We start from the raw sequence: 25,350 nt of genomic DNA on the forward strand, positions 1-25,350 counted from the left end.
TGAAAACAGAATTTGTGCTGCCTATAAATTAGATTACTGCAATCAAGTTATTGTCTGCTGCATCACCCAGTCAACAGACATTCAAAAGTTATTTTCCATAATCTGTAAAAGCCAGGTGGCCAAGGCCAACGGAATTTAATTGTTGACCATGCTAATTATCTGAAAAATCTGAATGAAAGCACACTGCCCTGCCATGAATGGCTGTGTTTACCCATTCTGTTCTAGATAATTCTTTCATTCGTCTTTATCTTAGATACAAGATAAAATTGTGGATTATTAATTAACAGAGCACCCTGAGAGAATCACTGAATGAAATATTTGCAGTTTGAAATGAACTTGTTGACAAATTCTTCACAAGCGACGGCCCATTGGCGCAGTTAGTAGCGTTTCTGCCTTACAGCTCTAATAAGCTAGCTACAGTGCTGACCTTCAGTGTTGTCTAAAAGGAGTTTGCTTATGCTGCCTTGAACTGTGTGATTTTCCTCTAAGTGCTTCGATTTTTTCCCACTCCCAAAGAAGCACAGGTTGTTAGGTTAATTGATCATTGTAATTTGACAACAGTTTGTGTTCAAGAAAGTTTTCTCAATAGATATAGGTCCCAATTAGAGGGAGCACAAAACAGTGTCTTTTCTTCGGGAATGAAACAGAGCAGGTGGCAGAAGTGTGTTTAGGAGAACACTATGGAACAAGTAATCATAATTACGGAGAAGGGTAGGACTGGTCCTAAGGTTAAGGTTCTAAATTGGAGGAAGACCAAATATGAAGGCAGCAAAAGGGATCTGGCAGGAGTGGATTAAGGTCGGTTGTTTTCCAGCAAAGACATGTTTATTAAGTGGGAGGCCTTCAAAAGTGAAGTACTAAGAGAGTCGAATCTGTATGTTCCTGTTAGAATAAAAGACAAGGCTAACAGGCTTAGGGAACCTTGATTATTCAGGGTTATTGAGGCAATGGTAAAGGAAGGAGGTGCATATCAGGTAGAGGAAGATAGGATCAAATGAGGCACTAAAGGAGTTTAAGAAATGCAAGAGAACACTTAAGAGAGAAATCAGGAGTTCTAAAACACAACGAGATTGCTCTGTCAGACAAGGTGAAAGAGAATCCCAGAGGCTCTTATAGCTATATCAAGAGCAAAAGGATAGCAAGTGATAAAATTGATCCTCTATGCATGGAATTGAAAGAGATAGGGGAGATCTTAAATGAAGTATTTGCATCTGTATTTACTTGGGAGAGAAGACACAGTTCTAGAGCTGACGCAAAGGAGCAGTGAGGTGATGGACCGTATTCGGATTAGACAAGAGGAGGTGCTTGTTGTCTTGAGGTGAATTAGGGTGGGTAAATCCTCAGGCTTGACAAGGTATCTCCTCGGAACTTGTTGAAATCCAGTGCAGGAATTGCAGTGGCTTAATCTGGTGAGGTGTTGGAGGACTGGAGGGTAGCTAATGTTGTTCCATTGTTCAAGAAAGGCTCTAAAAATAAGTCAGGAAATTACAGGCCTGTGAGTCTGATGTCAATCATGGGTAAATTATTGCAAGGTATTTTAAGAGATGGGACACATAAATATTTGGATTGACGGGACCTGATTAGGGATAGTCAACATGGTTTGTGTGTGGCAGGTCAGAGCTATACAATCTTAAGAGTGTTTTTAAAGGAGGTTACCAAGAATGTTGATGAAGGAAAGGCAATGGATATTTGCTACATGGACTTTAGCAAGGCCTTTGACAAAGTCCACATGGGAGGCTGGTCCAGAAGGTTAAGTTGCCTGGCATTCAGGGTGAATTAGTAAACTGGAATCAATATTGGCTAAGCGGAAGAAGCCAAAGAGTGGCAGCAGATAGTTGTCTCTCTGACTGGAGGCCTGTGACTAGTGGTGTGCCTAAGGGATTGGGCCTGGGTTTATTGTTGTTTATCATCTATACTAATGATTTGGATGTTAATGGTGTAAACTGAATCAGCAAGTTTGCAGGTGACACCAAGACTGGGAGTGTAGTGTACAGCCAGGAAGGCTATCAAAGTTTACGAAGTGATCTGGATCAACTGGGAAAACGGGCTGAAAAACGGAAGATGGATTTTAATGCAATCAAGTGTAAGGTGTTGCACTTTGGGTGGACGAATCAGGGTATGACTTACCATAATGAGAGGTAGGGCTCTGAGGTGGTCGGGACAACAAAGGGCCTGGGAATACAGGTCAACAATTACTTGAAAATAGCATCATAGGTTGTTAGGGATGTAGAGATGGATTTTGGCACATTGGCCATCATACATTAAAATAATGACTCCAGAGGTTGGGATGTTACATTGAAATTGTATAAGACACTGGTGAGACCAAATTTGTAGTATTGTGCAGTACGGGTCACCTATCTGCAGGAAAGTTATCAGTAACATTGAAAGAATGCAGAGTTGCCAGACTTGAGCACCTGAGTTACAATGGAAGGCTGGATAGGTTTGAACTTTATTCAATGGAGCACAAGAGAATGAGTGGAGATCTTACAGCGCTATACAAAATTATGAGGCTTACAGATAGGGTAGATGAGTAGACTCATCTCATGAACTTTGAAGTTGTTTCTGTTTGAATGAAGAGGTTTGCTAATAAAGCATACCCGGCTGATCAAGCTGCTCGGTCATGGAACAAGCAGATCCTGATCTCTGCAGTGCTTATGGATCCTGATCAGAGATGATCGAGCCAATTCATTAGCAACTGGGTCTCTCAAGCAGAAATCTGATGGTTTAAACCTACTCCAGACAGATTTTTAAAAAATAAAATCAACTTTGTTCATAACAAAAAATACAAGAATAAACTGTTCAATGTCTTATCATTCTTTACATACAATGCATGGTCAAGGCTTTTCATACAGTTCTCTTACACATTAATAGTATTGGTGCCACTCACGGTACTCTGGGATAGTAAACAATAATTGAGGGGCTTCCTCTTCAATAGGAGAAGAACCCTTCACCATGGTCCTTCTCCATTAAGCCCTTGCATTGGTTGCACCGAGCTTCAGTTCGTCTCTCATTATGTACTCCTGCAGCCTGGAATATTCTTGTGCTACTTATTTGATTTAACTATTATATATTTACTCTAATTCACTTTTTCCTCTGTTATACTGTATTGCATTGTACTGCTGCCACAAAGACAACAAATTCCACGATATATGCTGGTGATATTAAACCTGATTCTGAATCACATCCAATCACCAAAATTTTAGCCTAACTTAATAGCTTTCTTCCTTTGGCATAATTTAGAGAGCACTTTATATAAAATAATGTGGAAAATCCCATGCCTGAGGGAAAATGGAGTTTTTTAATGCTTATATTACAGCTGGTGAAAAGTAATTTCCTTTGCAGATTCCGTTTAATATGGGAAAATTTAATAGATTTATTCATAATTAAACAGTTAAGATCAAATATCCCTGATCTAACCAAATCTGTCTTAAGATGGTTATTAAAAAAAACACACTGTCAGAAGATTAGGAAAGGAATAACTTTTATGTCCATCAATCCAAACCAAAATGAAATCATGACCTGCACTTACCTTTTGTCCAATATATTAGTAATTCTTGAAATTAAATTGCCTGTGTTACTATTTTTGAGGAAAAATTTCATTGTTAAGGAGTGATTGCTTCTTTCTGCTGATTAGTTCTCTGTAGTTTCAACTCCTTAGTATTTATTTACATTACTTGGCTGTTGCCTGGCCTCTAGATAGCTTTCCTCTTACTCCTAGAGATTGTGGCAATTTGACCTAATATTATAAAAGAATCACAACTAAATCAGTTGGAAGTCTTGCCGACTTCTTCTAACCTTTTGTTGACTCAAGTATCTTTGTCCAATGAAGACTTTGAAATCATGTGTGATCTTTCAGTTTGATGACGTACAAATGTAGAGAAAGAGGACTGGTCCTGTTGCACCTCAATGATCTTAAAGGGTGGCAGGATGCACTCTGCGGAACAATAATGTTCTGTGCCGGCACTCTGTAATGTGGAATCCACTTAAGAATGGAGGTAATTACCCTAAATTTGATAAATTAATAATCAATATCTAATTACTTCTAAACAAAATTGTCTTGGGTGTTACTAACCAAGCCTACCAGCTACCTGGTGTTGTGAGTTTCTAATGCAAGGAATTGTGAGAAATCATTTGTCTTTAATTCATGGAATTCCCTTGCTGTTGTCAACTCTGTAGCCGATCAGTGAAAGCTCACCCCTAGGATTTGTTAAATGCTGATAAAGTTTTGTTTACAAGCCAATGTACGTGGTTCTAATCCTTCATTTATCATAAGGAATTCTATTTGTCTCTTGGACTATATCCTTGTTGTTTTATTGTATAATTTTATAAGAACAAATGGATAATTGAATGATCTGGATCATAAAATATTTAGATATCCTTCAGTAAACTGTTAAGTGTCACTTATCAATGGTGGAAGCCATTTAACCATAGTTAAAGAGCCACTACGCTCTGAGCAGATGAAAGCTGCATTAATGGTGCCTGGTGTCAAACCTCCCATCGATCAGTATCCTAACAGCATGAAGGTTACAAAACAAACAATAAGGATATATTTCTAGCTTTGTATAAAATAGTTACTTTGTAAAAAATTGCTGTAAAATCAAGATCACAATTGAAGACAAAAGCAAAATGGAAAAAGTAAATTGAATCCAATGCATTACGAACAGCACAAACATTCAAGGCCTTTAAGCAGCCTATCTTGTAAAGTAGATATCTTAAAAGTTTTGTTCAAGAACCCACTCCCATGAACAATATTAGGCTTAATCCCTAGCTTCATACAAACTCTTCTTATTGCCTCATATTTTGTGCAATGGCCTTTCCAGATTGTATAATCTAAATACATAGTACCATTTGGTCAAATTCCATCAAGTCTCTTCCCTACCTGTAACATAGATTTAAATTCATGTACCCCAGTTTTTAAATGGCAAACCATCTTCCTCCAAAACCTTCCCATCCATGACACTGCTCAAACTTCTCTTAGATGTTACAATTTAACCCACATGTACCACTTCTGCTGCAGCTCATTCCACAGTCGCACTGCCCTCTGATTGAAGAAGCTTCCCCTCAGATTCTCCTTAAATATTTCACCTTTCATCCTAAACTATGTTCTAGTCTCACCCAACCTGAGGGGAAAAACCCTACATGCATTCACCCTATCCATACCCGTTAGAGTTTCATATTCCTCTGCAAGGTCTCCCCTCATTTTTTTTACACTCCGGGGGTAAAGTCCTAACCTATTCAGCCTTTCTCTATAACTCAGATCCTCAAGTCCTGGTTACATCCTTGTGAACTTTCCCTGCACTCTTCCACACTTGTTGATGTTGTTCCTAATATCTGTCCTAATAACTCTTCACTAGACATTACTGAGGGGAAAAAAACTCACCCTCAGTTGATAGGTTAACTGCTTGTTACAATATCCATTAGAAGCCCATTATACGCCTCTAAGGAAATTCCATTCCATTATATCAATGGAACTACATTTTGGAAGCGGAGTCCAACATACAGATACTGCCCTATGGAGCCAAGGGTAAGTTTTTTTATCTCATTATGTATTGTTATCTAGTGTTAAATTTGATTGATAACATTCCAATGAAGCATCTTGAGATGCTTTACAATGTTACAGACAGCATATAATTGAAAGTGAGGATTTCATATGGTGGGAAATTTCTAAAGCAATAGAAAAACCTGAATAATTTCATATCTTATATTTCTGTTCACAGCTATTTAATACTGACATCACTTCATGCTTGTGATGAGAATGTTCTGCTCAGCCAGCAAGTGAAATATTATATTTCTGGATAGAGGACATGACAACTTCAGCTACTGACACAGCTGGTAGCCAAAAGTCACTCACTCCTCTGAAGACAAACAGCTTGTGATAATGCTAGCAAGAGAGAAATGTCTGTAGAGGAATCACAGGAAAGCAATACCTTTAGTACAGCTTAGCAATTCAATGCATTTCAATGTAAATGCATCACAAAATGTTAAAATGTAGAGATACAGTGTTTCTCTGTTTCCTCTCACTGGGCCTCCAGCTCCTGGCAAGGAGAAGTCAGCACAAAGTTCAAAAGAGAAAAGGGCCAATTTTGCACTCATCAAAGGACTTCAAAATTGGAAATGAACTTGTTTTCATTAACTGTGTTCAATTTAGAGTTTCAGACTCCTCTCTACACAATACTAGTTTGGAATGATTAGGGACAAAGCCTCTAAAGTCTGGAATAAGAAGTTGGATGCGTATCCACATCACAAAGGTAAACAAAATACACATTGGTTCAAAGTGTGACACCGTCCACTCATTACCAATTTACTGATTTTCTTCAGCTGTCACGTTTGGCTGTTAAATTTTTGATATTTCATTTCAAAATGCAGTCTTTCCTTCAAAAGCCAAGGCACCAAAATGCTTGCAATATGTATCCATTTTTGCTTCAGATTTCAGTAAACGTAATGCTTCCATCAATAACTTTAGCTAATTGTACTTGTGTATTTCAAATGAAATTACTTTTCTTCGAGTTGAAATTGAGGGTGTAATAATTCCTTCCCAGAAATTAATGAAAAAACTATAAATTTCTAACAATAGTAAATAATTTTGCATTTCTTTGGAGCTAACTTACTCATTCCAAGAAATTATTTCATATAGTAGCTGCACTTCATGTGCCAGATAATATTGCGTATTTCATTTACCTGTGTTCTCATCTGATTGATTAAAGCCACAGATTTGGCAAATGGATCGGACCCACTTGTTCATTTCCTCTTCTGTCTCCGCCACCAGATAGAACGTACGATCGATTGTTTTGATATCAAACACAAAACTGTCTTGGAACTCTTTCTTTTTGAATGTCAGCCCTGCGTCGACCTGCTCACAGAAGTGAAGGTCTATCACCCGGATTGGCTTTTTGGAATGGTCATTTTTGTAGTACTCCAGGACATCAGGGTCACCACTCATCCGTCCACTCCGTAGAATGAACCAACGCTTCTTCCAGGTCTGAGAAATGAAAGGTAGAGGAAATATTACAAAACAATACAAGCCAGTACTATGAACATGCTTTTCCATCTTCACTAATCTCAAGGCAGTCTTAAACATCTTAAACTATTTGTCTTTTGTTGATTTTTTAATATAACAATTATAGTGACCAGTTTTACAAATTTGTTTAAATGATGTGAAAAACGTAAGATGGAATGAAGAGGACTAGAAATTGAAACTGAATGTTGTGCCTGAATGGGACTGTGTATCTTCTGGTTACATGCCACAAAGTAGGGCCAGTGTGCTCTAGAAGCAAGTCATTACACGTCAGCTGGTTGAGAACAAATTTGCTGAAGAAACATAATAAAGACTAAATGATACCCAAAAAGATCCAATTAAAGAAGCTGAATAGATAATTTACCATACATCATTAAAGACTTAAGACTTTGATGAGAATAAATAGAATGGAAAGAAAAGAATGAGTATGAATCTGCAGAGGGGTTGCCAGGTCTAACCATAGTAAAGTCAAGAATAGACATCACATACAGCACAGAAACAGGCCCTTCAGCCCATTTGTTCCATGCCAAACTGTTTAAACTGCCTACTCCCATCGTCCTGCACTGGGACCATAGCCTTCCATACCCCTCACATTCATGTACCTATCAAAACTTCTCTTATATGCTGGAATCGAGCTTACATGCACCATTTGCACTGGCAGCTCTTTCCACACTCTCATTATCCTCTCACTGAAGAAGTTTCCCCTCATGTATCCCTTAAGCTTTTCACTTTCACCCTTAACCCATGACCTCTGGATGTAGTCTCACCCAACCTCAGTGTCAAAAGCCTGGCCTCAGTTCGTACTAACTCTTTAAATTCACCCTTTTTCCCTGTTTTTCGAGGTACCAGACAAGGTTGTCCTCTTAGTCCTTCATTATTTGATATTACATTAGAACCTTTTGCAATTGCTATTCGAGAATCGCCTAACATTATTGGTATAACTTGTGGGTTAAAGTCTCATAAAGTATCACTTTATGCTGATGACTTACTTTTATATATTTCTAATCCTCAAAAATCTATTCCTGCAGCTTTAGATTTATTAGCACAATTTAGTCTTTTTTCAGGGTATAAGTTAAATCTCAATAAGAGTGAACTTTTCCTGATTAATAAGCAAGTTCCCTTATATCAGAACCTGCCGTTTAAATTGGTTAATAATCATTTTTCATATCTTGGGATTAAAATTACCTGTAAACATAAGGATTTATTTAAGACTAATTTCCTACCCTTAATTGACCACATTACACAACTTTCATTTAAATGGCCTCCACTTTATCTAACTTTGATTGGTCGTATTAATGCTGTTAAGATGTTTATTCTGCCAAAATTTTTATATATATTTCAGGCATTACCGATTTTTGTTCCAAAATCCTTTTTTGACAAAGTTGACTCTAAAATTTCTTCATTTATTTGGCAAAATAAAAACCTGAGACTGGGTAGAATACATCTACAGAAAGCTAAGAGAGATGGAGGTTTGGCATTACCTAATTTTAGATTTTATTATTGGGCAATTAATATTCGACATATGAAATTTTGGTTACTTGACCAAGATACACTATCCATTCCTAAATGGGTAGTATTGGAATTACAATCTGCTCAAGGTTATGCACTTGGCTCCATTTTAGGTTCTTCTCTTCCTTTCGATTTGAAACGCCATAAACAGGTTTGTAACCCAATAGTTAAACATACCTTACGCATCTGGTTTCAATTCAGAAAATTTTTTGATCTTAATCAATTTGGGCTAGCGATTCCTATTTTAGGCAACATATTCTTTCCCCCTTCCTCTATGGACTGTGCCTTTCAAATTTGGAAGACTAGTGGTATATCACGGTTTTTGGATTTATTTTTAGATGGCTCCCTTATGTCTTTTGAACAATTATCTAACAAATATAACTTACCAAGAATATATTTTTTTAGATATCTCCAAGTTAGAAATTTCCTAAGTACCATACTTTCTTCCTTTCTGGCGTTACCCCCTACATATATTTTAGATACTATAATTAACCTTAACCCATGTCAGAAAGGTGTAACGGCTATTATTTATAATACTATCATGAAACTTAGGAAAGCTCCATTCGATAAGATTAGGTCCAATTAGGAAAAGGAATTGGGCTTTACTATTTTGGCGGATGACTGGGCGCATATTTTACAACTAGTCAATACTTCCTCTATCTGTTCTAAACATTCCCTAATTCAATTTAAAGTTGTTCATAGAGCACATATGTCTGAAGATAAATTAGCTCATTTTTATTCTCATATTAACCCTCTTTGTGATAGATGTCATGGGGAGATAGCTTCCTTAACTCATATATTTTGGTCCTGTTCTACTCTGGAAACTTTTTGGAAAGACATTTTTAATATTATCTCAAAGGTATTGAATACAGATATTTCTCCCCATCCTATTACTGCTATCTTTGGATTACCTAAAACTTCCAGTAATCTTTCCCCTTCAGCCCATAGAATGATTGCATCTCTTACTTTAATGGCGAAAAGATGTATTTTACAACATTGGAAGGAGATTAATGCCCCAACTACGTTTTTTTTGGTTTTCAAAAAACGATACTATGTTTAAATTTGGAAAAAATCAGAAGTAATCTTTATGATACTTCAGTTAAATTTGAACAGGCCTGGAGATCTTTTATTCAACATTTTCATTTAATGTAACTTTTTTTTCTCTTTGACCATATTTACATTCCCTTCTTGGTTTTTAACTGTTATTAATGGAGGTCGGGTTTGAGGACATGATTGTTCAAGTTATTTAAGTCTACTTGATACCCAGTTAGCCCATTGCTTTGCTTTGCTTTTTAGGTTAGTTGCACGGTGGTTTTTTGGGGGGATCTTTTTTTGGGTTTTTTCTTCTCTTTATTGATATATATGGAAAATTAGTATACTATTATATTACCTCGTTATTTTATAACTAAACTGCACTGTTTGTACTGTTTTTTATGTATTAATATCTCTTGTAAATTTATATCACAATCAGTGTATTAGTTTCTATATGTTTTACCTTTTGTGTACTAATTCAATAAAAAGATTTAAAAAGAAAGAAAGAAAAAAGCCTACTTGCGTTTACCCTATCTGTTCTATTCAATTCCCCTTTCTATTCAATTTCCCTCCACTGTCTTCTGTGTTGGAGAACTCCACACTTCATCACTTTCTGGGTGAAGAACATTCTCTGTATTTTAATTCTAAACATCTTACCCTGTACCCTGAGACTGTGAATCCTAGTTCTAGAGGGTACTTAACCAGTCATACAACCTATCCAAGCCTACCCATAAAGAAGATGCATGTTACAATTATCGATTTATTTTAGGGCATGGAAATTAACAGCCTGCAACAAGTATTTTTATTTGGTTTTGGCCAATATTTTAGCTGAGCAACTTAATTCATTTGTGTCTTAACTTCTTTCCTGTGGCAAAGAAAGCTTGTTTGAATAAATCTTTCCACACTTCCACTAGAAAACAAGCCAAAGAGTTGCCATGACCCAGGCTTGATCTCTACCTCTGGTGCTATGTGGTGTTTGCACACTTTCCCCATGACTGGGTTCCCTCCAGGTGCATCAGCTTTCTCACATGTCCCAAAGGTGGATATTGGTAGGCTGCTTAGCCATTGTAAATTGCCTCAGTAAATACCCAATTGAATAGGGCTGGGCATTAAAAACAATAGGGACAGTGAAGAATAATTGTAAATGTGTATCTGATGGCTGATGCCCGCACAGCCTTGTTTCAATGCTGTCTGTTTCTATGAAATTTCTCCCAAATTCTCCCCTCCCTGCCTCAGGGATAATTTTAGATAAACAATCCCTCAAGTTAATCAGACACAGTGACTTTTCTAGGAGTACAATTGTGTGCCACACTCTGCTCAACAATGACAACTTTGCCAAGTCAAAGCTACATTGCATTGCTTTGCAGGTATATTAGCATAAGGCCAAACATCATAACCTCTCCCTCAAATGAACACCATCAAGCTGTGTAATTGATCATTATTGATTTGTGACTGGAAAAGGACACCCTCCTGCATCTCTGAGGAGAGAAGATGCCAGGAAATGACTCTTATTTCAGATAACTGACAACACTTCAGTTTTATTAACTGGTCACATTGACCATCTTAATCTTCCCTAAGTGTAAAGGCATGTGACTAGTGGTCACACAATTCACTGAATTTGGATTAGTTCATTCTGAATTTAAGTATAACAAAGTACTTGCAAGCAAGCAGCGAGTGAGTTGGGTCTGGCTATAATTACCAAATGGTTATTGCAGAGACAGGAGATTAATGTTCAGTTAAAGTGACCATTGGCACCTACACGCTCAAAATCCTGAATGCAATATGATGAATGCCCTGCAACCAGAATTGGCAGGGGTGAGGGAGAGACGTACTTCATGAGAAAGACTAAAATCAATGAGAAAGAGGGTGAATATCTGGATGCACAATAGTTATGGGCTCAACTTAGTTAAACAGGACTATAGTTTGTTACTGATGTGAGTTGCTTAAGAGCAGATGGAAGTTGATCAGCAGTAAAACTATTTCTGAAAGACAACACAAAAATCTCAAGACCAGATATTGAGCTTTTCTGCCACCAAACCCAGAAGAAATGGGTTAAATGCTACCTAATAAACTGGACAGTAGCTCTTCCTTGAAAAGGTGCTTCCAAGCCAAAAGACATCTGCCACATTAAAAGGCACAACTCTAGAGATTCAAATGACAAATTCAGTGTTTACAAGTGTAATGCCCTGGGTAAGATTTCTACTGCTATGCTGTGAGGTATTTTTATTTTACCAGTTTTCTATAAAACCAGTGTATCCTGCTAGTAAGAGTGCTTTGGCTTGGACTAAAGATAAGGAGACATGTTGTCCAACTTAGAAATGTGGTGTCAGTCAATCTCGTTGTCCTGGTACATGTTGTAACTTTCTGCCCAGTGGAACATCCAAGAGTGCTGGAAGGGGGCAAATTTCTGAAGGACAGTAGCTTTGAGTTGTTTTTGGCGGGAGCTGCGGAGTGGGGCACAAGGGAAGAAGCCACAGAATGCCATTAGGAAGAGAACCCCTGTTGTAAGAAGTGCTTTGTGCAGATTAGTAATTCCAAGAAGGAAGGGCCAACCCTCCTGAGAGGGCCAGTTCATTCAAGATGACCTTCGAGCGAAGTTCGGACTGTGGTGGGTGACTTCATGTAGAACCTGGGTTCAGCTCGTGCGTAAAGCAATATGTCCACGACTCTCAAGAAATTAATTGAATTGAATTGACTTTATTTCTTACATCCTTCACATACATGAGGAGTAAAAATCTTTATGTTACATCTCCATCTAAATGTGCCATGTTCAATCATAGTCATTTATAATAATCTATAATAAATAGAACAGTCAATGTAATATAGAGTACACTCAAATCAGTGTGAGTTTATCAGTCTGATGGCCTGGTGGAAGAAGCTGTCCCGGAGCCTGTTGGTCCTGGGTTTTATGCTGCAGTACCGTTTCTCAGATGGCAGCAGCTGGAATAGATTGTGGTTGGGATGACTTGGGTCCCCAATGACCCTACAGGCCCTTTTTACACACCTGTCCTTGTAAACGTCCTGAATCATGGGAAGTTCACAACTACAGATGTGCTGGGCTGTCCGCACCACTCTCTGCAGAGTCCTGCGATTTAGTACCAGGCAGTGATGCAGCCAGTCAGGATGTTCTCAATTGTGCCCCTGTAGAAAGTTCTTGGGATCTGGGGGCCCATACCAAACTTCTTCAACTGTCTAAGGTGAAAGAGGTGCTGTTGTGCCTTTTTCACCAGACAGCTGGTGTGTACAGACCACGAGGTCCCCAGTGATGTGGATGCTGAGGAACTTGAAGCTGTTCACCCTCTCAACCCAGATCCACTGATGTCAATAGGGGTTAGCCTGTTTCCATTCCTCCTGTAATCCACAACCAGCTCCTTTGTTTTTGTGACATTGAGGGAGAGGTTGTTTTCTTGACACCACTTGTCAGAGAGATGACTTCTTCCCTGTAGGCCACCTTGTGATTGTTTGAAATAAGGCTAAGCAATGTAGTGTTGTTGGCAAATTTAATTAGCAGATTGGAGCTGTGGGTGGCGATACAGTCATGAGTATACAGGGAGTAAAGGAGAGGACTCAGTACTCAGCCCTGAGGGGCTCCTGTATTGAGAGTCAGAGGGTTGGAAGTGAGAGAACCCCCTCTTACAACCTGCTGGTGATCTGACAGGAAGTCCAGGATCCAGCTGCACAAGGCAGGGTCAAGACAGAGGTTTCTGAGCTTCTTGTCGAGCCTGGATGGAAATATGGTGTTGAATGCTGAACTGTAGTTCAAGAACAGCATTCTCACATAAGCGTCCTTCATCTCCAGATGTGTAAAGATGGTATGAGGAGCAGTGGCTATTGCGTCATCTGTGGATCGATTGTGTCAGTAGGTGAATTGCAGAGGGTCCAGTGTGGGTGGTAGCATGCTGCAGATGTAGTCCTTGACCAGCCTCTCAAAGCAATTGCTTTTTATTGAGGAGAGTGTGACAGGACACCAGTTGTTCAGGCATGTTACCTTGGTCTTTTTTGGTATAGGGACAATGGTGGATAATTTGAAGCAGGAGGGCACTGTACACTAGGGGAGGGAGAGATTAAAAATATCAGCAAACACACCTGCCAGTTGAGCTGCGCACATCCTGAGTACTCGCCCTGAGATGCTGCCCGGTCCTGCAATCTTGAGGCTGTCCACTCAGAAACATCTGCAGCCCTCACCACAAGTCACATGCATGATTCGTTGTGAATCTTGACTCAGTCTCTTCCCTATATTGTTGCTTCGCAGGCTTGATAGCCTTGCGTAGATCATAGCTGCTTTTCTTGAGCTCTAGTTGATCGTCAGTGATGTAAGCTCGATGTCGCACTGTAAGTGCTGTTTGCACGGAACTACTGATCCAGGGTTTCTGGTTCAGGAAGACCCTGACCGACTTCTGGGGGACAACATCGTCGATGCACTTCCAATGTTTATGTGCGCATTGGACTGGTTTAACTGGCATGGGCCCTTTTAATTTTTTTTCTGTAACTGTAAATTACATTTCTTTATAATTTTATGCAAGTACTCTGAACTGGCAACTGAAGCTGCCCAGAATGGCGGGAAGACCAAGATTTTCCCTGTAGAAGTGGGATGCAGGGGATTCGTTGCTACATCTACGACCAGTCTATTGAAGAAGATGGGGGTGAGGGGTTATTTACTCCAACAAGCAATCAGGTCCTTGTCAAATGCAGCAGAAGAAAGCAGCAATTGGATTTGGATTAAAAGGAAAGACAACAACTGGGCTTCAAGATGAAGACAGGAGGGTATGGAACTGAGGGGGGTGTATCTGGGACACCAGGTAGCACCGTTGAGCCCTCTGGAGGTGTCGTGGGCTTATCAATGAAACGTCAAAGAAGGAAGGTGCCCGTCTGATGACCCCGATGACGTACCTACCCTCCCTCCTTGTCACCACTCCAAACCCACTGCCAACATCGAGAGTGCCAACTTACCATAGGGATTGAAACAGCAAGTCCTAGTAGCTCTACTGATTTACTGCCGTGTACGATCTGTTAATTTTCTGGCAATGATAACTTTAGATGGAGCAGTATTTACACAGCATTTGTTACAATCAATGTCCCTAATCAGATATACAATATATATATTTATATGTATATTATTTATTAAAGGTGGCCTTTTCACCACTGTCACGTGGCTATTAGCAGAGTCAGCTACTGAGCCAAGTTTGCATAAGAGCCCTGGTGAGAGGGTTATACAAGGAACATCATTTTCAAAGAAAGGTGACACCAACAGAACATATCACACAGCTCTCACGGGATGGCAGGGAGTACCCCCAATCCAATATAATATACATCCAATAATGACTTGTTATTACAGCACGCTGCTGTCCTCATGACCAACAGAGTTTGCATTGAATTATTATTCACTTGGTATCTGATTACACAAGTATAATTCAACACCAGTACGGCCAACATGGAAGAAGCAAGTACAATATTTGGTACTGGTTTATTATTGTCACATGTACCAAGATATTCAGTGTATTATGCAAGAATAAGTAAAACTGTGTTGGCGCGTGGCCAAGTGGTTAAGGCGTTCGTCTAATGATTTGAAGGTCGCTAGTTGGAGGCTTGGCTGAGGCAGTGTGTGTGTCCTTGAGCAAGGCACTTAACCACACATTGCTCTGCGACGACACCGGTGCCAAGCTGTATGGGTCCTAATGCCCTTCCCTTGGACAACATCAGTGGCCTGGAGAGGGGAGACTTGCAGCATGGGCAACTGCTGGTCTTCCATACAACCTTGCCCAGGCCTGCGCCCTGGAAACCTTCCAAGGCGCAAATCCATGGTCTCATGAGACTAACGGATGCCTATTCATTCAAGGTAAAACAATAACAATGCAAAATAAAGTGTAAAAGCTACCAAAAAGTGCAGTGCAGGTAAAGAATAAATTGCAAATTCATAACCAGTCAGATTGTGAGGTCTGTTTAAGAATCTGATAACAATGGGTTAGAAGCTGTTCTTGACCTGACAACAGTATCGCTGGAGTCAAATATAATGTCATACGCTGATAAGAAAAAGGTCCTTGTAATTCTTTGAGTAAAATTGCATAGAAGAGTTGATCTTAGCATTAATGGTTTTTGATCCTACAGAGATGACGTACATAATCAGATGATTGCCACAACTTGGACATCTTAATTACCAGCACTTCTGGAAAACTGTGTCAAACTAGGACATCAAAAATAGGTATGGACAAATTGTGTTTAGTGCATCAAACAATATCCTTCAAGGGAGAAAGGATCCATTCAGCTTAGGCATGTATCATGAAGCAAGGTGTAAAGTTTATAAGTTCTGATGAAGGGTCACAGCCCGAAATGATGACTGCTCACTCTTTTCCATAGATGCTGTCTTGCCTGCTGAGTTCCTCCAGCATTTTGTGTGTATGACATAAAGTTCAGAAATGTAATTTAGAGTTTACCAATATATTGCTTTGAATAGCAGGAAATCTCTTTCTTACTTGGATCTAGCCCTGAGAAATTAGTGTGATCAAATTGACTTAAATCAATAACTTTCTGTTATGTACTTAGTATAATAGCATTAATGAGGGCTAATTTGATACACTTACAAAAAGCCTCCAATTCACTGCACCTTGGTGATTGATGGTGCATCCATATGCTTCATTAATGCACTGAACAACATTCTGTTAAAGTGTCTATTTCTCCACCACAGATTTTACACTATGGCAAAAGGTGAAGATATGCTTATGGATTTCCTTTGAGCAATTTCTAACAACAAAAGCTAAATTGATTTTTTTGCGGCAAAATGGAATTAAGTAAATAAAATATGATGTATTTGCACACCTGGTGTAAAATTGGTTTTCTCTCATCATTTGCAGACATTCCAGTTGTCCATCTTTGAAATTCATGGGATTGTAAAAGTCATAAATTCTCATTAGGGTGTCATGTTCCAAAAACTAGAAGCATTCACAGAGACTCATGAACAGATAGGAAGGTTACAGATATTTGTAGAATTTCACAGAGATTTATCAACATTATGTATACAGAAAGTAAATAGGCAGACTAGAGAGCATTTCTGGTATAAAACGGCAACAGCATTCTGTTCTGTCATACACAAATGACCACTGATTATGGAAAGCCTGTCCTAAAGTAATTTGTTAAGGAGAACAAAGGTTGACATTTTTCCAATTTACAGGTCACATTGGTGGAGACATTTTTGCATTTAGTGAAATGTAACAGTTTTTGGTTACTTTTTTGTATTTATTTATTTATAAAAATTTTTACTTTAATGAATATTACATAAATTTTGTAACATGTTATAACAACAATAAAGATAAATCATTTATATAAATTATAAATAGGGGTGTATGGGGTGTCAGGGAGGAGTAGCACCTCTGGTGAGGGAACATGTCGCGTTCTTTTCAAGGTGGCTAGTCCACCTTTGGTCCCCACCTGGCACTCAGCTCTCACCTGCGGCTCCCCGTAGCTGTTTGAATGTGACAGCGGCCACACCCCGGGCAACTGCTTCGACAAGCTGGCTAAACCAGGTGAGGGCAGCCAACGGGTCTCAAACCCTCGGTGAGATAGGGAGTTGTCTACCCCAGCATGTGAAGACAGACTCCGGCGGATTGAGCGGACGAGACCAATGGAAGGTCCAACGGTCAAGAAGGCGGTCCCTGCAAGCGTCATGGAATGTGTAGAGCAGGACAAGACACAGAAGACGTCCTGGTTATCCACTGCGCCTAGTCCCAACTCCAGCCGTCTCGACTCTGTCTTGTCACTGGATCCAGATGGGAATTGGGAAAAGAGAGTGAGGCTGACGCTGCGCAACTCTCCCTCACTTAAGTCCAAATCACGTGCTAGTCTCAACACCATCAAATGGTGTCGAGGTCCTCATCGACGTCAACGATGGACAAACACACATATATTCTAATAAATATATTCAATAGAATTTACTTTATTTCTTACATCCTACACATACATGAGGAGTAAAAAACATTTCCATCCGAATGTGCAAATTATAGTAATTTGTAATAAATAGTATGTAAAGTTAGATGGAGTTTCGCATGGAGTGAAACATTGATGTTAACAGGTTGGGTTATGCAGCCTGCTTCATTGTAATTTCAATACACTCATGTTTGTCAGTGTTAGACAAAAGGCCACTCAAATTATTTAATCATTATAATATTGTTGTAAACTCATGCTTCTATATTACAGAGTGACAGAAGAACTTCATGGCGAGCATTCTTTTTTTTAAAATGCATGTTTATGTTTTTATGCATTATATTCAAAAATGTTGTTAGGGTACTAAGGTTTGGATGTTACTTAGGCACCTTCATTAAGATTGGTTCTCTGCAGCTTCACTTGATTCAACATGGGTCCATTTTGGCTACAGATGATTGATACTTTGGATATTAAGAAAGGTAACAGACTGTCAAATGTCCTCTATTATTAGCTAACTTAGACTTTCAAACAAATACTGGAGTTTTCATCTTCTTGGATGTAGATGTGGAGAGAAATGTGATGTCTTCTTGTTTGCTAGAAGGGACCAGAACACTACCCCAACTGGCAACTGCTAGGACTTTCCCGCCACTGCCTGAGAGGATCGGTACATTCTCCCTGTGACCGCGAGGGTTTCCTCCAGGTTCTCCAGTTTGCTCCTGTGGTCCAAAGACGTACCTTTGGTAGGTTAATTGGTCATTGTAAATCATCCCTTGACTAGGCTAGGGTTTGCTCGCGAGCTGCTGAGTGGTGTGACTCGGAGGGCCGGAAGGGCCTATTCTGCGCTGTAGCTCAGTGAATAAATAAGTAAATAAATTTCAACAGCTCATGCTGTATTAATGAAATACTCCAGAGATAATGGAAGTTATTCCATGGGTTCAAGAACTTCTGAAATTTCAAGTTATACCATGCAAGTAATTCCAGCTGAATAAGGTTTCTACCTATCTATATACTACTAAAACTCTCATGCCCTGTGTGTCCGTTTGTGACATCCAATTAGCGCAAATGCTGCATTACAGCGGCACTTTTTTTGGCTAAATTGAATGAAAATCCGCTAACTTACAGAATGCAGGCAAAGTTCAGGGCTATATATTCATCTAAAATTGCTCATTCACAAAAATCAACAGGCTCCCTTTTAACCGGAGAGCCGATCCGCCATCATGGAAATCGGGACGTGACAGCCCAACGCATACGCACGGCCAGCCTCAGCAGCGACACCTACCGGAGCAAAAGGGCAGGGCAGCTCTATTTCGACGGGTCACATTCTGCTAATCACCATCAGCATGCGCAGGATTGGAACCGATCTAACTGCCACCCATCAATAAGAGATAATTAAATCTTATTGTAATGACGTACTTCGAGACACCCATAAAACCTTTTGCTGCAGTTTAAGGACAGCGGTGACTATATCACGTCCATTTAGGAGAGCGCCAACCACATCATCAAGAATAATCAGCATCCTTTGGTGCTACTGCTTCGTATCTTCTATCCAGCATTAGGGTAAAAAAAATGGTCAGCCTAATTATGCCGCGTGGAAAGGGAAGAGGGACATTATGGTCAAGAGATGACGCCAAACGTTGCCGGGAAGTGGCAAGGAGAGGGAGAGAACAAGAATCCGATCAGGCCAGGGCCGCACGACTCCAGGATCAAAGAGTCAGGAAAAAAAAATGATAGAAGAAGAGACAGAGGAGGAGAGGCATGCACACCTCCAGGATCAGAGACAAACAACAAACAGCAGAAGAGATGAAGAGATGGGGGATGAAAGGGCTGCATGTCTCCAAAATGACAATGAGAGGCACAAGGGTGACAGATAAACCAGAAATGATGCCTTCAAAAGTGTTCTTCATTAAATGAGGAACAGCTATATTTGCTTTGCTACGTGTCGTTCTTCTTTAATAAACTGAGGTTTTCTACTTCAGTTTCCAAAGCAAAGCGATACCATAGCATTCAGGAAAATTTAATGTTCATTCTGGTCACATCAGATTGCATACCCTTCTCTCAAAGGGTGCCCCAACGGGTCACCCCGTTGTCTAGTTCATACTATACTAGGTAACAAATTTTTAAAAAGTCATAAGTATGTCACATGTAATTGACGTTTTCACAAGAGGAAGTAATATTTCTATAAGCAAAGAGTAAACAATGTTATATTGATCTCATAATCTGCTGAAAATATGAACACGTCATGTGAAAAGAAAGCAGAGATAATAACCCAGAGTAAATCCACTTTCTATTTAGCTTACAACACAATCAGTGAGATTTGTTCAAAGGCACAGAGAGACAAGACAAGAAGTTGCACCTGCACAAATACAGATGCAGGAAGTAATAAACTATTTCAACAACCATATTTGTGTGTTATAGTTAAGCTGTGGAACTGTCACCATGCCAAATCACCAGAACATAATGACATCACACTTGCTTGTTTCAATAAGTTCAAAAGCTTTTTTGCCCAATGAGCAGTCAGAACATGAAAGTTTTTAAAATTTGGAATAGCTGCAGCAATGAGCATAAATGCATTGACGAGAAAGCTAGAACAGGAGATAAGAGAGAAAGGGAATGGATGGACAAACAAATAGAATCTGGCTGGTGTGGTGACTAAAAACTGCAAAAGGCCAACAGGGCCAAATGTAAACAAGACAAAATCTGCAGATGCTGGAAATCCAAGCAACACACACAAAATGTTGGAGGAACTCAGGAGGCCTGCATCAATGGAAAAGAGTAAACAGTCAACGTTTCAAGCCAAGACCCTTCACCGGGACTCAAATGTCCTGCTTCTGTGCTACAAATTGTAGATAATATTGAACCACAGCACCCTGCAGCTCAGCTTCTTTATTTTGGGTGATTTCTTTCAGAACCATTGTCCTACTTCTCTCTACTCACTCTTCTGTTATTAAAGAACATTTTGCCAGGTTTTTCACCATTTGTTGGTGATGTTAAAGAATGCAGCTTTTAATTTCCTTTCTCTCTAGATGATGAAACACTCGACTAATGTCGGTGAAATTACGAATAGCATACCGGCTTACTGGTACCTATGCATTCCTCTTCCAGACTGCACCAGCAGGTGAAGCACCAAAAAGTTACTACACCTACTATTTATTATGCTTTGTTACATGGAAAATAAGATGATGTATATAGCTCATAACATCAAGGTGATCTTACAAACAAACTCATGATTATAGGTCCAAGAATTTAACAGGTAAACAAAATGATACCGCAGGAATGAGTCACCAAAACAATACATATTCAATCCCAATATTAGAAATGAATTACGAAGATAACATAAAACATGGTATCTAATACGTTAGTGGCTATCATACCAAACATCAGTTTCGATTGTCTCAATTGATTTAGTGAATCATACAGAGCATTAAGATGACACTATCATAAAATAGTTCTGAAACTATATGCAAACCATTGATTACATTCTAGAGTGCTGTACTTAAGCCTTCCAAGTGCAAAACTTGCCTGTACTATACCAATCGGCAAAATCATCTAAAAACCAGCATACCCCAGTCCCGTCTCCTACAATCCCAGTTGAACAAAGTCTATCATCCCCATCCGAGGCTCATTAATATAATTAGCTGTTTGTTGGACAGCCTTCTGATAACAATTAAGCTGCCTGATCTCAGAGCCTACACTTAACTCCAGGCCACCAGATCATCATCCTCTTCTCCCAGCCAGCTTTCAAGTCAACAGGGGAGATCAGCTGATGACAGGTAACTTCTATATCTGGTTGCCTTCCAGTTCTGTCAGATTCCTGATTTGAAACCAGTTCTTCAGTTAACGGGAACATATGGTTCTATAGTCAATCATTCACTGACTGTACCTAATACCTCCGAACAAATTCTTGAGATCCTTTCGCAGCTCTCTTCGAAAAGGCTTTTGCGGCTTTGGGAATGCATGTGACCTTGTCACTTTGTGATTGCATGTCACTTTGCAAGGTGAGAAATCCAAGACTGCAGACATTTTATTAAAATGATTTGTTTCATTGTACTTAAAATTTATCCTTCAATGCCTTCTCTAAAGTATTCACTTTGTGATTTATCTTGATTTTATTGATTGATTGATCTGCACATTAAGCCGTTGGTGCTTTGAGGGGCAATGAAGTTCCTCTATCTCTGTATGTCACACACAGATATAGAAGGATTCTTCATTGCTGTTTCCATAACAATATTTTTTAACCAGTCAGGGTTGTTAGCCCTGAGCTGAACCCCCAAACCTGGAAGTCTGGTGGACCACTCTTAGTCTGGCCTCTATTCCCTGAACTGATTGACATGGGTGACCCTACCAGGAGTGAAAGAACAAGTCCCTGACTCCAGCCAACATAGCTCTCTGCATCATTGAGGTGCGCAAGCCTCCACGTCCTATGACAAATGTAGTCCTCTTGGAGAATCTTCATTTTACACCCATCCTCAAATTACAGAATTCCAGATATCAAATCATATAGTCATGTTTTAATCTTCACTTATAAGATTCTGCACTGTGTACAATGAATAAAATGCAGAAACACTGGGCAGATGCCAAGATTTTGTCATGAGAATTAAGTTGTACACACTGAATACTATTCACTGAAATTGTGGCTGGGGTTCTCAGTGGATTACATGCACTCCTAATTGAATGATATATAGAAGAGATATAATGATAAAAGACATTATACAACTAAAGCTGTTGTGACAATAACTGTTTTGTTCTCATTCTTTACAAATAACTGGTGTCATTGTCCACATTTTAACCAGTAGAGGAAAAATAGGTCGAATAAGTGCAGAATTTGATAGCTAATTTCCTTCAGCACTTTACAAGAGTGTGTACAATATCAGAATTGTTCTCATTGTTTAATGAGCAGAATCACTAGTATCACTAAAAGAAAGATACATTTGCAGTCACTGAACCTTTTTTTTAAGCTGATATTTCTTTGAAATAAATACAATCATGTTGCCCTGGTGTAACAGAATTTTTTCAAAGCTCTCTTTGCTTGAACTGCCAAGTACCAAGACATTTAATTATCACAGCTTTTCATTTTACATTAGAAACTGAATTACAGTTGAAACACCAACAGAATTTTAATTACAGCCTTTTCTCATTATATTGCATATTTATTGAGAACAAACTTAACAGTTAAATGTGAGAGGACTATTATTTAATGTATCCTTGAGAAGAATAAAGGAATAGCATTGCACTAACATAGCGAGACCATTTCACAAGAGCTTGCAAGTATTGCAATACACTTTTCGAGACAGTTATCAAAGATTTTCCTCCAAGAAGCCAGAATGGGAATACTAATGCAGAACACTAAAAGCACAGTCCAGACAATTTGGTTTTAAGTAACGACTGTACATATTTGATGTCACAACACAGCCATACAAATAGTTCTGGAAATTTTGGTGTGAACAAAGAGATCAGTACCACTCCTAAGATGGATAATCAATTTTGGAAAGTTTTAGTAATTAGCTTTAACGTTATCTGTACATTCTGCCCTGGGAAACTAAAATTGTTAAAGTCCATGTTTGAATCACAATCTGTGATCTCCATTTGGGTTTCAAACCACTTGGGGTGTTTTTGCTATTGAACACACGGGTGTTAAGATCTGATACTAATCCTGTTTGTACAGGGTCATTGACATCGTGGTGAAGGACAAACTGCTGAATGCACCAAGAAAGATTGATTATGAATACAGAATATTAATTGAATTTTGGAAACTGGATATGCACTCAAATTTACAGAATTTCAGGATACATTGGATCTACATTTTAACCTGAACTATGGCAGCACTTTTAAGGAGAAAACAGATGATATATTTTCTGAATATTAATATATACAGTACTTCAACCTGTCTGAGGCCAACTTAGCCATCTGTGAGATTATTGTTAAAATGATAAATGAGTTTTCCGACAATAAATTCCCCATCCAAAATACACCAGAGCATGTCATTATCAACTATACAAGGAACAAGCTGGAAAAGATTACAGATGGAATACATATTACCAAAGCATCATTAAATTTTATTTTACTCAAGTGTAGGTAGACACCAAATATTTGCTTACTTTTTCAACATAATAAAGTCAACAACAGCCAGCAGATGTTACAACTTGTTATCTAACACAATACGACAGCAATCATTCGTAACAGAGTTCTTCCCTGATAAATCCATTATTTATCATCAAAAAGCATATAATCCATGATAGCTGTTTCTTATTGACTGCTTTCAATCCTTTGTTATATCTACAATAAACAGTGCACTTGCTTTTAAATCAGTGTTCTACTATAAATCTGTTCTATAAAAATATGACCATAAGTGTATACAAGCGGAACAAGTGCCACACCTGCCCCTACACCTCCTCCCATACTACCATTCAGGGCCTCAAACAGTCCTGCCAGGTGCAGTGACATGTCACCTGTGAGTCTACTGTTTCCAGTGCTCCTAGTGTGGCCTCCTGTATATTGGTGAGACCTGACATAGATTGGGAGACCACTCGCTGAGCACCGTCCACCAGAAAAAGTGGGATCTCCCTGTAGCCACCCATTTCAATTCCACTTCCCATTCCGACGTGTCAGTCCATGGCCTCCTCTACTGCTATGATGAGACCACATTCAGGATGGAGCAGCAACACTTTATATTTCGTCTGGGTAGCCTCCAACCTGATGGCATGAATGTCAATTTCTCAAAATTCTGGTAATTGCCCCCTGCCAGCTACACCCCCACCCCCACCCCACTCCATCAACATTTCCCATTCCTGTTTCCCTCTCTCACCTCATCTTCTTACCTGCCCAGCACCTTGCTTGGTGCTCTCCCCCTTCCCTGATCTTCTATCCTCTCCTGTCAGATCCCTCCTTCTCCAGCCCTTTTATCTCTTTCACAATCAACTTCCCAGCTCTTCACTTCATCCCGTCCCCCTCTCCCAGTTTCACCTATCACCTACCACCTTGTACTTCTTCCTCCCCTCCCCCCACCTTCCTACTCTGACCTCTCCCCTTCCTTTCCAGTCCTGAAGTAGGGTCTCAGCCCAAAACATCGACTGCTTACTTTTTTTCCATAGATGCTGTCTGACCTGCTGAGATCCTCCAGCATTTTGTGTGTGTTGCTTTGGAGTTTCAACATCTGCAGATTTTTTTCACGTTTGTGATTTTAAGTGTATACCCGGGCTTTGAAGAAAAATAATTGTTTCAGTACTAAACTAATGTGCAAGAAGGATTTTTATTAAGAAGTACCTAAAGTTAATGTATTTCTATATACTTGGGCAAATTTTTAAAAAAGCACAAGTATACTTTGGAGTTAAAGGTCAAATCTGTTGCAAGTAAAATAGACTGTTATGGATGCCACATAGTTTCTGGATTTAGACTTTCCTGATGACCAGTTTACTTACTCCTGCTTTTTGGAACTCCAAGGTTTTTGTTAGTTTTTTTTCTTTAGATTAAATGACAAAATTATAAGGCTCTTTTTCTCTAACATCTGGTTTGAAATTCTTATCAGTAATTCAATTACCCCCAATAATTGGGATCTTAGTTTTCAAACACATCTGGTTTTGAGACCAGGGCTTACCCAGGCCTGCTGGAATTTAATGCCTTTGAGATGACGATTTTGTTCTTTTTTTTGCATGAATCATCCAGGATGTCTCCTAAAGACCTTGCACAAATTTGTTCTGAAGAAGGCTTAAGGTGAATGACAGAGCAATGACCTGGGCACAGTGAAAGACTTCCAAATCAGAACAGTTAGCGCCCCAAGCAGAGCTGAAGGTGATATAGGTCTACACATCTGACATTGTTTTGCTTCTAGGTGATAGAGGCCACAGTCATAGATTGTGCAGCCAAAGAAGATTGAATAGGGATTA

General features: G+C 39.2%; 1 protein-coding gene across 4 annotated transcripts in view; it reads right to left on the reverse strand.

Moving 5' to 3' along the window:
- The window catches only part of gab2 (GRB2-associated binding protein 2), a 285,446-nt gene that overhangs the window by 93,866 nt on the left and 166,230 nt on the right, over positions 1 to 25,350 (reverse strand). For all 4 annotated transcript variants that reach the window (XM_072263295.1, XM_072263292.1, XM_072263291.1 and 1 more), the window contains one exon: positions 6,679 to 6,979. In XM_072263295.1, the coding sequence (XP_072119396.1) occupies positions 6,679 to 6,979 (301 nt within the window). The remainder of the gene's footprint in view (positions 1 to 6,678; positions 6,980 to 25,350) is intronic.

Source organism: Mobula birostris, chromosome 7, assembly GCF_030028105.1.
Source record: "Mobula birostris isolate sMobBir1 chromosome 7, sMobBir1.hap1, whole genome shotgun sequence".
NCBI classification, from domain to species: domain Eukaryota; kingdom Metazoa; phylum Chordata; class Chondrichthyes; order Myliobatiformes; family Myliobatidae; genus Mobula; species Mobula birostris.